Source organism: Curcuma longa, chromosome 10 (assembly GCF_044706935.1).
Source record: "Curcuma longa cultivar G26 ecotype Majalengka, Jawa Barat chromosome 10, ITB_CL_G26_1.1, whole genome shotgun sequence".
In the NCBI taxonomy this organism is placed as follows: Eukaryota; Viridiplantae; Streptophyta; class Magnoliopsida; order Zingiberales; family Zingiberaceae; genus Curcuma; species Curcuma longa.
The window spans coordinates 8,192,333-8,209,697 of NC_133870.1; the positions used below are offsets into that span (position 1 = coordinate 8,192,333).

General features: G+C 38.3%; 3 protein-coding genes and 1 pseudogene across 4 annotated transcripts; 2 read left to right on the forward strand and 2 right to left on the reverse strand.

Moving 5' to 3' along the window:
- Window positions 1-4,392, reverse strand: LOC141836733 (heat stress transcription factor A-1-like). The gene is made up of 2 exons (XM_074724253.1): window positions 3,951-4,392; window positions 1-1,424 (listed from the first exon to the last, which is right to left on the reverse strand). The coding sequence occupies exons 1-2, from the start codon at window positions 4,221-4,223 to the stop codon at window positions 234-236; spliced, it is 1,464 nt and encodes a 487-aa protein (XP_074580354.1). The 5' UTR covers window positions 4,224-4,392; the 3' UTR covers window positions 1-233.
- Window positions 4,393-4,868: 476 nt separating this feature from the next.
- Window positions 4,869-9,831, reverse strand: LOC141836732 (ruBisCO large subunit-binding protein subunit beta, chloroplastic-like). 2 transcript variants are annotated; one of them, XM_074724251.1, is made up of 15 exons: window positions 9,714-9,831; window positions 8,894-9,142; window positions 8,680-8,805; window positions 7,604-7,741; window positions 7,426-7,521; window positions 7,065-7,307; window positions 6,711-6,945; window positions 6,440-6,609; window positions 6,281-6,358; window positions 6,085-6,156; window positions 5,892-5,996; window positions 5,699-5,791; window positions 5,507-5,599; window positions 5,253-5,376; window positions 4,869-5,157 (listed from the first exon to the last, which is right to left on the reverse strand). In XM_074724251.1, the coding sequence occupies exons 2-15, from the start codon at window positions 9,134-9,136 to the stop codon at window positions 5,144-5,146; spliced, it is 1,830 nt and encodes a 609-aa protein (XP_074580352.1). In that variant the 5' UTR covers window positions 9,137-9,142; window positions 9,714-9,831; the 3' UTR covers window positions 4,869-5,143. The 2 variants fall into 2 exon arrangements, with proteins under 2 accessions (XP_074580352.1, XP_074580353.1); XM_074724252.1 differs by having other exon boundaries at window positions 8,894-9,139; window positions 9,714-9,817.
- On the forward strand, window positions 9,826-13,921 carry LOC141835590 (uncharacterized; annotated as a pseudogene).
- Window positions 13,922-15,275: 1,354 nt separating this feature from the next.
- LOC141836163 (peroxidase P7-like) lies at window positions 15,276-16,391 on the forward strand. Its single transcript, XM_074723586.1, has 3 exons — window positions 15,276-15,494; window positions 15,574-15,765; window positions 15,839-16,391. The coding sequence occupies exons 1-3, from the start codon at window positions 15,276-15,278 to the stop codon at window positions 16,385-16,387; spliced, it is 960 nt and encodes a 319-aa protein (XP_074579687.1). The 3' UTR covers window positions 16,388-16,391.
- Window positions 16,392-17,365: the final 974 nt, after the last annotated feature.

The following is a 17,365-nucleotide window of genomic DNA, read 5'->3' on the forward strand; positions in this document are numbered from 1 at the left end:
TATGATATCTTAAATTATGTGGATTATGTGGAACATTCTGAACATACCAAAAACAAACTCTTTCACATACTCCTCGACTCACAGATGAGCAGGAAAAGATTTTAAAGTGCAGGAGTATGGTCATGATTTCTAACTTGCATCCAGCCATTCTTAATGGTCAGACTTGAGAAAGTATAAATTTGTGCCAGAAATCTTCAGCCTTACCTATTGGTCTGTGAGGCAAAATTACCCATCTACTCTGTGAGGTGATCCATATCATGAGCACTGTCCCAACCAATCCCTGATTCTAGCTTTGCATTCTCTGGTTCATGTATGCCTGAATCAACCTCTACAGCATCTCCCAGAAGTAGGTTGTCTGTCAAGAGTTGTTCCCAGAAAGGATCGCTGATACTTGGAAGCTTCTCATCATCATTCAATATATCCATATCATCCATATCAGCATCAGAACCAAAATTTTCAGTCTCAATTTCATGCAACTCATTCATGAAATCTGGAATAGGATTCATAGGAAAGGTTCCTCCATTCTGTCCTACATAGCTATGATTAAGTTCATTAAGCGTCATGGAAGGGACTTGAGAAATTTCTGAGACACCAAGGTGAGTATCGGATGGAGTGATGATCCCCGATACATTCATTTTAGGCATGTCATTTGGAGCAACATTTGCTACACTAGAAGCTTGGATTTCAGATGGCACAGATAATGAGGGCAGTGCCCAGTACCCAGAGCTAGCAGGTAAGGAGGGATCATTTGAACTTGTAGGCATTTCAGATAGTGTAACTCCTGATGTCCTCTTTAGTGGACTTCTTCCATCAAAAGCTTCAATAGGGGATTGAAAATTGTGGATCAAGTAATTCTGCGAGTTTCCAAAGGAATCCAACCCATGGGAGGTGTCAAATTTTAGAATCTGCATCAACATTGCCTTTGCTGCTTCATTTATCAAGGGTTGGTATTTAACTATTTGGCCATCCTGAATTGTGCTTTCAACCTCCAGCTTGTCTTTCCTATTCCGCTTTTTGTTTACTCCAACAATGCGTCTATTGCAGTCATTTTGCTGCACAAACTGAGCTAGGAATCCAGGGCTCTGCATGGCCTTTGCCAAGAATGACATCATTTGTTGTTGGCGATGATCCATACCTTGGAGACGCTGGCCCATGGTGTTTAGCTGCTGATCAGTACTTTGCTGCTGCTGTCTCAGCCTAACCAGTTCCTGCATGAGCACATTCTTATCTCTCTTAAGCCTCTCGATCTCCTCCTCCAAACCAAATTTTCCCACCTCAATTGTATTCTGTGTTTGTGGCTGCTGCTGCTGGTTATGTGCATGGGTTGATTTTCTTCTGTTGATCAACTTCAACAAATGTTTTTGTCCTCTCAGGAAACCTTCATTGGCAAATTCCCATCGATCGGGATCAACTTTTTTAAAACCCTGCACCAGGTTTTGGGCATGAACTAAGAAATTCTACAAGTTAGTGGTTGAATGCATAAATATTTCAAGCAAACCCAGATAGCAACAACTCTAAACAAGAAGCCTAAGTTCCCAATAAAAACACAATTAACTATTCTACGCCAATGATATCCTAACTGCATATTTGCTAGTCATCCTACTCATAATTAATTTCAACAATTATTCTTATCTATGATTCAGAGAATAGACCTAAATGCAAATTCCAATAGAATTATTGCTCCTGTTAAAACTAACATAGTTATTCTTTCCATCAAAATTAAGTATTAGTTATTGAGACCACTCAGATTTTCTTTTTTTTTAAAGCGTGATAAAAATTTTTAGATAACAGGACATTTCAGTTTTATATAAATGACTCTAATGTCATGATCATTCGCAGTTAGGTAGTCACTAGTCAATTTCTTAAGTCCCCTCTGTCATGATCATTTAGAGGTAGCTTTCAGGATCCTATGATATTTGAAGAATGCTCTAAAGAAAAGTGTTTTACATCAGAATGTTAGGTATAACAATGTGCCAATTAGGCAGAACCTCCCATAGACAGAAGATCCCTATCGAGCTACTATATCATTTTGAAAGGTAATATAATCTCTTCGAAAAGTAAACTACTATAGCCAAGTCAAGGACAAGGGCAAAGTACAGGGCTATTATCCTAGCTATATGCAATTTTATTTGGGTTAAACATGATCGAGTTAGGGCTTGCTCTTAAGAAAAGATGAAGTTGTATTGTGAAAATCAACTTGCATGCATATAGCCTTTAACCTAACATTCTATGGGACAGAAAAACACCTATAGATCATTTGCCACTCCATTAAAGAGAAGATGCAATTCAATGAAGTTGTCACACAATTTGTCGACTCTAACAATCAATGTGTGAATTTGTTAAACCAATCTTTAAGAGGTTATAGGATCTAAGCCAAGTTAAGAAGTGTTAAGGATCTAATTTTAATAATGGCATCCTACTTGTAAATACCAAATAATAGTAAGTGTAATTTTGTGTTGATAAAAAAAAACTTGCGCTGAGAGGACTACCTAACAATTTTTTCCATTAATCTTCACACACAACACCTTCCACTCTATTTTTTAAAATTGGAAACTCAAAGGAATAGTGCTTTCAATTAAACTTTTTTTAATTACATTAAAAAATCAAGTAAATCAATTTTTATTTCACTAACTAGAGTGTTCATTGGTCTCCTTACTACACGTTTCACTCTAATTATTCAACTAAAGTCCAATCATATTGCCCTTCGGTTATTACTCTTTTTATTATAATAACTAGAGTTTTCTTTATTTTGCATCTACCCAATACAAATTCCACTCTACCTGATTCAACTTGATCTACCATAATATCTACTAGTCATCCTTATATATGTACTATTATTGTGACTTTTTTTTAAAAAAAAAAAATCTTTTCTGATAATAGTAATTTTTTCTCTCTCTCTCTCTCTCTCTGTCATTGTATTCCTAAGTGTTCATCTTAAAATTCACATCTCTAGTACATTTTCTTCAAGTGTGTGTGTTATTTACCAACCGCCCCAACACTCACAATCGATAAATTATGGTGAATTGTACCATAGCCTTGTAAGAGTTCCTCTTATTCCAACGAGCAAACGGCTACAAAACACCAGACGCTTCTCTCCTCTAAATTATCCAACATCAAATGACAAAGAGTGAAGTGGTGAAACATAGATACAGAGAATATAAAAACAGAAAAATAAAACTTTAGGGGAACTTATGTTCAACTGTTACACCTGATCAGTTTAAAATGTTGAGTGTCCATTGGCTAGTACGAGACAATTTTCAGAACCAAGCTCAAGGCAACCTTATAATTCTTGTATGTTCTTTAAGAGTTGTCTTTAACTAATCCCACTAGAACACCAAATCCATATATATCCTAGATGCCCATTTGCCCCATTAGTATTGGTCTCACCTAGAATAAACCATGTTGAAGTTCCCGTTTCGCAGTTTAGATGGTGAACCACTCAAGGCCTAAGGCCTATGTTTGTCTAATCTGACTTGAAGATGTTTATAACAGCAGTCATGGATCAGTTGATACTCACTCCGTGCCAAGCTCCAAACAAGATAAATGCGCAAGGGCTTGACCAAAGTTTCCGAGAAAATAGTGATGAGATAACAATTCCAGTCTGACTCATAGACACTTACAATAGCAGTCATGTATCAGTTGATACTCAATCCCTTGGCACAAAGGCTTTATCAAAATTTCGGAGAATATAGGAATAAGGGAACAATTTTATCTAGACATTTAGCTAGCAACCACAAGCTGATACCCCACATATACAAGACTAGAAAGCATAATTTTAGGCAAATTGATTCATAATGATAATAAATGTTTACCTTTGACAAATTCATTAAATCACATATAATAATAACAAAATTCATATAATCAAAAAGTAAATTTGGGTTCAGAAGGTCTCCAGAAATTAGGATGCATGAACTTTTCATATGAAAAGGAAATCAATGGAAGAGGCGTACATAGGTGTTGAGTTGGCGAACGAAGCTAGAGAAGTTGTTGTGCTTGAAGAACTTGGGGAGGAGGTCTCTGGCGAATTCGGTGGTATTCCACACCACAAAGCTGTTGTTGGCCGGCCCCCACGACACGACGGCGTCCGTCGCCGGGTCGTCCACCATCTCATACGTCTTGCTCAGGAACGGGGGTGGGGCGCCGACACTGAGAACCGCGTTAGCCGTCGTATCTGCGGCTTCCTTCGCAGAGGCTCCGCCCCCGTCTCCTCCAGCGCCGTCCATGCCTCCCTCGTCGAACCGCAAATTATCACAAAAGAATCGAGGCGAGATTAGGTTTTAGGCCGAGGGAATGCATCAATTCTCCGCCGACGGGAAAAGGAAGCCCTAGAGGAGAAGGAAGTAGGCGGCGGCGGAGACGGCGGAAGGGAAGTCGGAGATCGCCGCTGTCGGATTTATAAATTGATTTTTTATTAAAAATCAAATAGAAAAAAAAAATGCATTTATATTTAGTGGATCCAATTAGAAGATATTGAAATATGACTCTGATCCTATCCAAGGAACCAGATAGGCTAGATTTAGAAATCCCATCATAACCGTCGGATGGAGCAAATTCCGGTTTATCGCGGAAAAGTAACGGCCCGACCTGATCGAGATTTGTACAGAGACCGTATCAAATCCTGTCCTGGGTTGGTTGGCTACAGATGAATGACGGTGTGGTTGCTAAGCTTTACCTGCCTTTTGATTGATAGAAACAGGTGGGTCCAACAGCGCAATCTAATCTACCGAAAAACAGGTGGGACCCAGCAACACAATCTAATAGTATACTCGATGCGCCTAAATGCTAAATCTGCAGGAAACTATCGATCTAGGTACAAATCTGAAAGACAACAACGTAGGAGATAACCTAACACACTAACACATGTAAACTACAAAAAAAACCACAACCAAATTTCATGATAAAATTCGGTAATCGACATGACAAGCAATTGCATCTGCTCATGAAAAAATAGAGGCACAATGAGGTTTCTAGTTCCCACTCCCATGTAACCTTTCTGTTTTTCTCTGCTCGAATTGCTTCTCAAACAAAGTCCTGTTCGCATCGCCTTTACCCTAAGCTACTCATGCAATTCAAACTACTCCAAATTGTTATGAATGACTTGTAGCATGATAGAAGATCTCTGCGTAATCCTTTCTCGGTTTATTTAGTAGCCATAACCTGCCAGTAGCAGCGTGTAAGGAGCACATACAAAATCAAAGCAAGAGTAGCAAAGATGATGAACAGATTCCTGAACTTGTTTCAGTGTTCCATACCTGAGTTATCCATTGGGTTTCCTGCAGGCACAGGCTCAGGCTCCTTGATGTCGACGACCACTACGTCGGAAGTGAGGAAGGTCTTGGCTACGGAAGCTGCATGCTCCAAGCAACATCTCACCACCTGTTTCAGTTTAAGTACGACAGAGGCCAAGTTAACAACCAAGTCTATGATTTTGGCATAACAAGCTAGCATTTTAAGTTTCGTAGCAAGTGGTTGTGTAAAATGCAAAACAGAAATGAAAAGAGCAAACCTTGGTGGGATCAATTATCCCGGCCGCCATCAAGTCCTCATAGTTACCAGTAGCAGCATTGTAACCAAATTTGAAATTATCATTTGACAATACCTAAAGCAATTGTCCAACAATATGGTCATAGATCATAAGAACCCAGTTCAATTAACCAACCAGAAAAAAAAACACTTAGAATATATATAGACCCCACACCTTTTCAGTGACTACACTTCCATTGACACCGGCATTTTTAGCAATCAACTTTATAGGGTAACTCAAAGACTTCTTAACTATATCTGCTCCAACCTGCAAGTTGCATCATGAGGAAAGATTCAATGTAGAAACCTTAACATTATTTTTAGTAATACACATGAATAAAGCATTTTCATTCAAGTGGAATGCTAACCTTTTGCTCATCATTTTCAAGAGCCTCCTTGATGGCATCAACTTTGGATGAAAGCCTCAACAAGGCACACCCACCACCAACAACAATACCCTCCTCCACAGCAGCCTAAACATAAAAATAGAAGGCGATTGAAATACAATCTTAAACATAGTGCATATCATAGATTACAAATTTATCAGCCATTAGATTTGACCTTTGTAGCATTAAGAGCATCTTCAACTCTCAATTTCTTCTCTTTTAGTTCTGTTTCAGTCTGTGCTCCGACCTGCACAAGTTTGAGATACAAGACAAAGTAAGCCAAAATACCACACAAATATTGAAGCCTGTAGGAACAAAACAAACAAACAAATAATATACTGAAACCTCAAAAAAAAAAAAATTCAGCATACCTGAATGACAGCAACACCACCAGATAGTTTTGCTATTCTCTCGTTGAGCTTTTCCTTCTCATATTCTTGCTCCGCAACCTATGCATATATTCAATACAGCTAGTAACTTGGAATTTTTGATCTAGTAAAAAAGCATATATCCTTTCCCGACAATCCAACCTCAATCAGGTTTCTGATCTGTGCTACTCTTTTATTGACTTCCTCCTGCGTACTCCCATCACCAACTATGGTGGTTGAATCTTTCGTGAGTACAATCTTGGCAACAGTACCCAAGACCTCTTTGTCAGCTTTATCCAGGGAGAGACCAACCTCATCTCTGATCACAGTAGCTGCATGAAACAAATGCCGTAAGAATCTCTGGGAAGGATAGTGTAAATGCAAACAGAATACATCTTAACTAAGATATTATGAAGAAAGTAAATATACCAACCTCCTGTCAATATTGCAATGTCATCAAGATACTGACTTTTGCGCTCCCCGAATCCAGGAGCTTTTAGTGCGGCAATTTTCAATGCCCCTCTTAATTTATTCACAACAAGTGTTGCTAGAGCTTCTTGTTCAATATCTTCTGCAATTATAACTACTGGATACCCTCCTCTTATAGCATCTTCCAACACACTGATAAGATCTCTTGCATTTGAGATCTTCTTGTCAACAAGAAGCAACTGAAGACACAAGAAGATATGACTTAATAACATAATACAAGCTTACAGTAAGTTATACACTAACCTAAAAAGGAGCATCCAAGCCAAAAAAATGTAGTAACTTGTCATAAGATTAAAACCTTGCAATTCTCATACTCAGCAGTCATCTTTTCACTGTCTGTCACAAAGTATGGGGAAATATATCCTCGATCAAATTGCATTCCCTCAACAACATACAGATTGTTTTCAGCACTTTTCCCTTCTTCAAGAGTAACTACACCCTTCCTCCCAACCTTGTTCATTGCCTCAGCTATCATATTTCCTATTTCATTATTGTTACCAGCACTAACAGCGGCAACATCTGCGAGTTCACTGTCTTCAACCTGTATCACAAAGATTGCATAATAAAAACTGTTGATATCATTACTAACTTTAGACAATAGTTGGTTTAATTTCACATTTGGAGGCAACTGGTACAATCTGACAGAAAGACCAACCTACCTCTTTAGACATCTTCTTAAGTTCAGCAACTAGAGCTTTGGCAGTTTTTTCAATGCCACGGGTAATTTGAACAGGATTAGCTCCAGCTGCAACTACCTGCATGAGATGCACATTTCAGTGATCAGCAGGGACAATCAAACCACAAGCCACTACATGGACTATGATCAGGATGGTGTACCTTAACACCTTCAGCAATCATTCCTTGAGCAAGAACAACAGATGTAGTTGTCCCATCCCCGGCCAAATCATTAGTCTTGGCAGCCGCTTGTCTAACTAGTTTGACACCAATGTTCTCGACAGGATCCTCTAGCTCAACCTATTTTCAGTTGAAGTTATAAAGGATTCAATATCAAAATTAAACATGATAAAGATCAAACAAGGTGCAAAGCACCATCAAATTGCTTTTTCCAGATTCGACAAAAAAGGATAATTCTACCTGTGAAGGATAGCAGCTATAAAATTATGAGCAGAATAGACCCTCACAATTATTTTTAATAAGACAGTGAAATTACCTAGAAGGAGACCGAATAAGTAAAAAACAGCTCAAAGGATAGTAATGCAAAGTTAGTTGTTAGCACCTAACATATTTTTCATGTCAGCTACACAGACAATCACACTGCCAATAGACATCAATCAAAAACATTTCCATGGAATCCAAGAAGAACAAAATAAAAGTGCACCAGACGATGCTGCCAATGCAGATGTATCAATCCAATGAAAGACCAACATCCAAAATGAACTTGTATCGGGAGGTACATTATTCACACACAGCAAGCAGTATTGCATAGTATACCATCCAATATTATACCTTTCTCTTGCTGGTGTGAGACTGCATGACTTCACAATATAAAATTTGTAACCTTGTGAAGGACCATACAAGTTTAGCAAGAAAATATAGAACTACTAGAACAAACATTTAAATAGAAGACAATGAAACTTCCACAACAACATCTCCGAATAATGAATATAAACTTGTTGCTAGGCTTGTTTGCCTTCAGAATAAGTTAAAAAGAAGTGAGTAAAGAGAGGTTGTTGTGTTACAAAATACAAAAAGTTCAACTAGTGTAGGCCACTTCACCTTAACTTGCATGATCATGATACTAACACATTATACTTGTTATGAAAAGAAAAAACCAGCCACGGGGCAGTCAATCATTCATAATGTAGGGATGTAATGAGTTAAAAAATAACTATATCAGACAAAATATGGAGAATATCATGATATCATAGGCATCAGATGAAGGATTTGCCCACCTCTTTTGCTACTGTAACACCATCATTGACAATCTTAGGTGATCCATACTTGCTTTCCAAGACAACATTCCTGCCCTTTGGGCCAAGAGTAACCCCAACAAGATCTGCTAGCTTGTTTACGCCAGTCTGATGACACCATTATAATGGAGTATTGGAAACAAAAAAAAAAACATCTAGGAGTCAATGAGAAATGTTTACTATTTACATAACATACCTGTAGCTTTTTAATTGCTGATCCATCTTTATTGAAGTATAACTCCTTGGCCATAGCATTAATCTTAGAGTTGCCACTTCTCATAGAACTGAAGCTGCGCCTCCTGTTGCTGATAAGTAAACTAGGTGATATAGAAGCAAGAGAAGAAAGCTTCTGTCTAGAAGCTAACTTCTTGTCCGTTCCAAAGTTTCCTGGCGAAGCAACAGCACCAAAAGTAGACATTGCATAGAAAGTGGAAGCCATTGCCTGCTGAAGAGAAACATAACATCAAATTATCTCAAAAATAAAATGAAATAAAACAGAAAATCTAAGATTCACATCTAGCGCTTAAACGGTCATCCACAAATATATGAATTCAGGTTTACAACAACATCTAGAGGTACAAGAATGATCTGATTAACAAAGGATATCTGGTAATGTAGTAGCAACCCAACAGCAGCATATTCAAATTTCCCACAACAAACTATCAAAACGGAAGTATGATAAACCATACAACAAATGTATACATCAAAATTTAAGCAGTAGAAACAGCGCAACACTAAATAATAAATAAATAAGGTAAAGTGCAGACATACTTCCTACTGAGCCAAGTTTAAGCTTCTTGCAGGAACTGAAATGGCAAAACAAAATGATTTTTTTTTCTTTTCAACAAAGTTTTAGGTAAAGGATCTCAACCAAAAAACCAGAACATGGCTAACCAGGTCAAGCGTCAATCGGTCAAACTCTACAAGCAAACAAGGCAAAAAGGTCGTGCAAACACTAAGAGCAGACCACAAACGCATAAAAAGGAAGGGAAAATAGAAGGAAAGGGAAATCTCACCTCGAACAGGAGCTTGGAGACGAGGAACTGGTGGGATTTGAGCGGATAGGGCTAGGTCTCTCGGGAGAGTTCCTCTGCAGGCGATTCAGATAGAGATAGGAAGGTGAGGCGGATGGGGTTTTACGAGAGAAGGGCTTTCGTTTCGTTTGAGCTCGAGAAGGTTCGGAACCATCTCAGCCGTTGGATCCGGAATCGACCCCTTTAGACAGTTTGGTGGAACTATCTAGAAAGGGAAGGAAATTGAATTTCTAATATCACTTAGGGTAAAAATGTAAAAACAAATATATTTAGACTTTTTTAAAATTTAACGACGAAATATTTTTAAATAATCAAACCACACGTTTTATAATTGAATGAATATTTTTATTTTATTTTATAATTTAAAAGTTAAATTGTATTCGATTAATTTTGAAAGTAGATCACCCGCTTATATTTAAAAATTTATTAAAGAAATTTATATTATATATATTTTTTATTAAAGACTCTACGATTTTATGTCCCAATTAGAGTTGGCAAACGGATCAACTCATAGTGGAGTGGATCAACTAATCAAAAACTCATCATACGATACGATGAAATGAGATGGAAAAAATTTATATAATATATATATATATAATTAAAGACACCATTATTTTATGCTTAATTAGAAAAAAAATGATAAATCCTAGTCAGTCGACTCAATCCCTAGGGGTGGCCGGTCCGGTTCCACGGAAGTTTCCCACCGACCACCAGGGTAAATCGGAAAGTGCATACGGCGGCCAATCCAAATGCCCAGCATCCTTTGATTGCGTTCTCCATTTGGAAAAAAATTCTTGCAAATACGCCGTAGTTGGAGATCGAACTGCGGGTGCCTGGGTCACAACCCAGATATCCTACCGTTGCACCTAGAGCTGTCAAATGGGTCAACCCATGGCGGGGCGGGCTAACCCATAGCGGGCTCATCATATGATAAATCCGGGGCAGTCAGCCGCATGGCGGGTTGAAAAATCTCCAACCCAACCCAACTCAAGGCGGGCTGCGGGAGCCAACCCGCGAGCCTACTAAAAAATAAAAATATTAAAAAAATATTAAAAATTTTAAGCTTGAAGTATAATTTAAATTGATTAAGTTGAAAATTTTAAGTTTGAATTATAATTTTTAAACTTAAATTGTATTTTAAATAGATGAAACCCACCATTAAGTTTTATACTTTTTAAAATAAATAAATAAACTTTCTCAACCCGCGGATCAACCCAAGCCCACCGCGGGAAGCGCACGCCAGCGGCCAACCCAGATGCCCCAATTTCTAAAGCATCAACTTATACAGTTGCACCATTGCCCCGGGATTTTATGCCCCAACTAGAGCATCAACTTATGGTGGAGCGGATCAATCCATCAGAAATTTATCATATGGTGGAGTGGGCCGGATCGACCCACTAACTTAGCAGCTTAAGAAATTTCTATCCCAAGCCAACTGGATCTGTCAAAAAATAAAAATATATAAAAAAATATTAAAATTTTTAAATTTGAATTGTGATTTAGACATATTAAGCCTATTATTTCACTGAATTTTCTATTTTAATTTTAAATTTTAAAAAAAAAATAAAATTTCTCAACTCACAGGGCAACCCAACCCCACCACGGGTCGACCCATGCGGATCGTGGGCCTAGGCGGGTCGGCCCACTTGAATTCACTTTAAAATAGATTAAAAAAATTTCAACCCAACCTACCTAAAGTATTTGACGGAGCGGACTAATCCGATGGGTCCAATTCAAATTGACGGCTCTAACCCGAGCACTCATTAACTAAAAAAGAAAATATTACAATTTATATTTTATTATAAATATTTAGAGGAAATGTAGTTGGTGAAATATCAATCTAAGTTATAATAAAAGATGATTATGCTCACATCATCCCTCACAACTCTAAATATCAATCTAAATGATTATACAAATGGTTGATCTTAGTAGGTAGGGAAAGAAGTTCATAAAATAGAATATAGATATACTTTAAAACTTGATTGTAGACCAAGTGGGAGTTGAATTTGTGAGCTCCTATATCCTTTAAATAAGTTGTTTTATTCTCATGATATAGAACTAGAAACCATGGAGAAAAACTTTAGAAACTAAAAATATAAGATAATTAGGATCAACATTGAATACATGAAACACTCTTCTTCTTTTTAGTTCTAATAAGTTCCTATATCTTTTTCAGGTTTGCTTGTTTAAATCTTCAATGGATACAGAGAGAAATAGGAATAAACTAAACGACTCATCTTATTTTCATTTTTATAATCCCTACTGAATCAACAAAAAGAGATGGAAATAGATCTCAAAGGTCACAAAGGATGGGATAAATGTAAACAAATTATTATTTGAAGCTTTAGAACAAAGAGAAGTCAGTCTTGCTTCAAAGTATCTCACTTATTATGTTCTTTTTATATAATCATCCATCTCTATCACCTTGAACTTCAATTCCAACCCTTGTTACTTCTTTCAGTTATTCTTTTTCAGCAGCAAGAACACTTTGTTCAGTTCCCATTCGGTGTCCTAAAGCTTGTCAGAAACTTGTTGAATTGGTTTATCTTTTGGACTTCTCTGCAGTCAGTGGATGTCTACAAATACCACGTTTAATGTTTGTTTAATGCTTTTTCTCAGCACAAGCATAATGAAGACTCAGAATTTCTTGCTTTCAGGCCACTTGAGGGAACCCTTACCAGAGAAAGGAAAAGTGGATTTAGGGTTAATGAAAGCTTGAAGATAAAGAGAATGGAGCTCTCCTCTCCATAAAGACTACTTGTACCACCATTGCTGCTTGTATCAAAGACCAAGTCGACTACCTCCATGCTTGTGTTGTGCACATACTGGCAAATCTTTCTGGACTATTTCTCATTACTCTGATGACTATAAATCAACTAACACCTTCTTAAACTTCCAAAATCCATGATACTGACCATAAGAGACTGAGAGAGGTCTTTCTTTGGCAAACAGGCTCTGTGCAAGCTTGCACAGAATAACTAATATCTGTAGGTGACCTACCATCACGACCTGAAACTTGTATCATAGAATGAAATGGCAGTGGCAACGAGATTCCTTTGCTGCATCAAGCAAGAAGTGACAAGGGACTCGAGAAAGAGTGACATGGCCATGTTTTGCCCAGTGGGTGGTCCTCAGAGCTGTCTTGCAGTTGGCATTTAATGCTGGAAGAAGGTCCTTATGAAATCTCAAGGTCAGTATATATATTATGCTCCTCCCTTCCCTTTGGTCTCAGTTCGTTCTCAGGACTCACGTTGCAACCTGTAACGAGAGAAGAAGAAGAGAAAATAATAATGAGAAAAGCCTGCTGTGACAAGGAAGGCCTGAACAGGGGAGCCTGGACGAGCCAAGAAGACAAGCTGCTCTCAGACTACATTGGGGCTCATGGCCTGGGGAGATGGAGAACCTTACCTGCTAATGCTGGTAAGGGTGTTCATTTATCACAAGACGATCCTTAGAGGACATGCATGATGCTTGTGAATATATTTCGGACTCATTTGCAGGACTAAACAGATGTGCCAAGAGTTGCAGATTGAGGTGGCTGAATTATCTGAGACCAGGCATCAAGAGGGGGAACATCACTGAGGAAGAACAAGAGCTCATTGTCAGGCTTCATAACCTACTTGGTAACAGGTACAGTATGGTGTGCATGTTTTGTTTTTTTAATCTTTATGATGGTTTTTAGTTTAGAACAAGGATTTCGATTGGCATGCAGGTGGTCGTTGATAGCAGGAAGATTACCAGGGCGAACAGACAATGAGATAAAGAACTTCTGGAACACCTACATGAGGAAGAAGAAAGGCTTGGCCACCAGCAAGACAATTCCTCCGATGAGAAATAAAGTAGCACAGCCATTCAAAGAAAAAGGCAAGGAACCAGAGATCGTCGTTGCGATCCAAACCAAGAGTAGAACTCATTTTGCCAATGTAATACCTACCGATGAATCGTTTGGCAATATGACACATCCTGTTCTTCCTGATCCAGTGACCCTGTCTGAGTTCATTGTGAATGATTCAACTAGTTGTCGAGGTGCGAGAAGATTAATCTGTTCTACTCAGACTGACAGCTTGAGTGCTACTTCTTCAGCTGACTTCAATTGCACCAGAATCTCCGACAGTGAGTTGGAAGGTGGCCAGGGGTTGGATCCTCTCCTGTGTGAGGATGATGAAGACGCATGGTTTCAGTGCTATTGAATCCAAATATATAGGGCGGTCTAGTTTAGATTCAGATTCACTAAAGCGTCGAAGTATGAACTAGATTCAAAAAATATTAATCTTAAGTTTAAATTTTGCTTTAGACTTGAAGGACTGTTCGAAGTCAAGTTTTAGTATTGCACTGAAGTTTTATAATTTTGGTATTATATTGTGGTTTTATCGAATGTTAGATTGGTCATGATAAAATTTATCCAAGCGAATGAATCAATATTTTATTATTCGAATCTGTAATCAACTGAGTGAAACGGTTGATCATAATGAGTGGTTGGCAGCTAACGTTTTGATCTCAATGTGTACTATCTGAGTGAAACGACCGATCATAATGAATAATTGAGGGCTAGCATTTTGATCTTAACGAGTAAAGATAATAATTGACCATTTATTAGTCATTGATTGCTGCTTTGGGTCTGAGCTCTTATGTAAGAAGATTACTGATCACAAAAGAAAGAGCACATATAATAAGAGCAGAAGAAACAAATCCATTACATTTTGTTCTCTTGCTTTTTTTCTCTGTCGTTTCATCCACTCGATGGAGATCTTACTCATGATAATATTCAGGTATATATAAGCTTCGTTCGCCACGACCACCTAGTGCTTGGTAGTGATAGCGATTCTGCTATTGTATATTAGAAAATCGACGTCCATCATAACCTCGAAGCACAGTCGAAGGAAGACAAATCTGTTTTAAGGAAACTATGTCACGTAAACCTCGACAACTCGACTGACTCGATAACTTAACCTTGGCACTCGGCACAGGACTAACTCGACACCCAACCAAATCAACTCGGCTAAGTCAATTCGGCTCGATCATACAAAATAGCTTGATATTTTAAATAGTATAGTCATTTCAAATAGTTAATCATATCCTTCTCTATTTGACCATTAATTTGAGATTGCCTGCTCAAATCATTTTAACAAATCTACTTGTATAAATTCAAAATTTTGAAGAACACGTGAAAGATATAATTGTCCTAACAAGAGTGTCCACCTAGCTAATCTAGAAAAAACTCTTGAAGAAACGTTTAAATTTAAACATTTGACATTGTCAAACTCCTACCTGCTCTTCTATACCAATTCACAACAGCTTAGCTTAATTATATTAATTAATGTCTGACAAAGTAAAATATATGAAAGAGTCAACGCGCATTAAGTTGATTAATTTGACACTATCAGACTCCTAACTACTACTGCATATCAATTCAAAGCTTAGATTCATATCTAGCTACATTCATGAATGAATCTATATATAGATCTATAGATAGATATACTTGTCGTCTCCATAAGTCAGAAGACATAACTAGATTGGGCAACCAACCAGCCAGCAGCTTGCAGCATGGCATCGCCGTCGTCGATGATTCACAGATTGCTTCTGGCTCTCTCCGTCGTCTCCGCCGCCGTGCTTGTTTCCGGCCACTTGTCTCCTGCGTTCTACTCCGCCACGTGCCCCAACTTGCGGAGTATCGTGCGCTCCGCCATGGCTGAGGCCGTCCGGCAGAACCCGAGGAACGCTGCCTTCGTTCTCCGCCTCTTCTTCCACGACTGCTTTGTTAATGTACCATGAATTCTTCTTCTTCTTCTTCTTCTTCTTCTTCTTCTTTTTCTCGATATTGAAGGAATTGAGGATGTAACAGGGGTGCGATGCGTCGATCCTTTTGGATGGCACGGCGGCATTCGCCAGCGAGAAGTTTGCGAACGCCAACAACAACTCCGCCCATGGCTTTGAACTCATCGACGCCATCAAAGCCAGTGTGGAGGCTGAGTGCCCGGCCACCGTCTCCTGCGCCGACGTCCTCGCGCTGGCTGCACACGACGGCGTCGCCTCGGTGAGGAATTTTAGATTGAATTATGCTTCGTAGGAATTGGTTTAAGACGTAGTGGTGATCTGCATGTGTGCAGCTCGGAGGACCGACATGGACGGTGCAATTGGGTCGCCGGGACTCGCTGGCGGCGTACCAGGACGCCGCCAACGAAGAAATCCCGGCGCCGTTCGACGACCTGTCAAGGCTCATCTCCCTGTTCCGCGACAAGGGCCTCAGCCCGCGCGACATGACCGCCCTCTCCGGGGCCCACACCATCGGCCTAGCGCAGTGCTCCAGCTTCGCCGCCCACATCTACAACGACTGCAACGCCGACCCCAGCTTCGCCGCCAGCCGCAGGCGCATCTGCTCGCCCGACGGCGGCACGAACCTCGCGCCGCTCGACAGCGAGACGCCGTCCCGGTTCGACAACGCCTACTACCGGGGATTGGTGGCGAGGAGGGGGCTGCTGCACTCGGACCAGGAGCTGCTGAACGGCGGGTCGCAGGACGCGCTGGTGAGGCAGTACAGCGATGACGGAGCGGCTTTCGCCGGGGACTTCGCGGCGGCGATGGTCAAGATGGGAGCCCTCAGCCCGCGTCCGGGGACGACGGGAGAAGTCCGGTTGAAGTGCAACAAGCTCAATTAATTACGTTAAATATTTCGTCCATAATTATCATGATATTGATATTTGTTTATTATCCATAATTATACTTCAATTATTGCATATTTCTATTTAGAAATTTAAAAAATATTTAATCATTTCAATATAGTAAAGTTTTGTTAACTTTTCCTGCTCAAAAGTTTTGTGGATGATGAAGAAGTCAAAATTGTTTAAAATGACAATGATAAAGATCTTTATTCAAAATCATTGAAAATAATCTATTTTAACAGATCTAAGAAACCACAGATTTTATTATCTAAATTATGCCTTATATTTAGAATCGTAGATCGTGATTCTCCTGTTCAATATAATTTTTATGTGACTAATTTCTTTTTTCATTAGTATGAAATAAATGAAACATTCCAATTTTTTTTTTAAATCTAAAAAGGTGTCTAGTAGAAATTCCATTCTAAGATATTTTTTATAGTTCTGAAGAATCTACCTATAGGTAAACTAAGAACAAAGAGAGTGATTATTTTAAAACTAATGCATGTTGAGAGATGATCTCCTAATTCTTATAGGATAGAATAGAGATGAGTAAAAATTTAATTAAATCTAATGAATCTGATTGAATTTAAAATTTTAATTTGATTATTTTAAAATTTTAATTTTTTTAAAAAATTAATTAATTAGGTTAATTCGATTCAATTTTAAAATTAAATTAATTAAAATAAAAAATAAAATAAATTACTAAGTAAATAAATTTATAAATCTCTAACTAATTAGTAAAACTCTCATAATATTTTTAAAAAATTAGTTATTCCGATTAATTTAATTTTTTACCAAATTAATCGATATTTTATCGGTTTGATTTGTTTGATTTTTATTTAAAAATTTAATCAGTTTGATTAGTTAAAAAAATTTGATTCGATTTTGATTAATTCAATTTAATTCGATTTTAATCAAATACTTAGCCCTAAGATTAAGTTGGTTTGAGATGTTTGAAAAATCAATATATTTCAT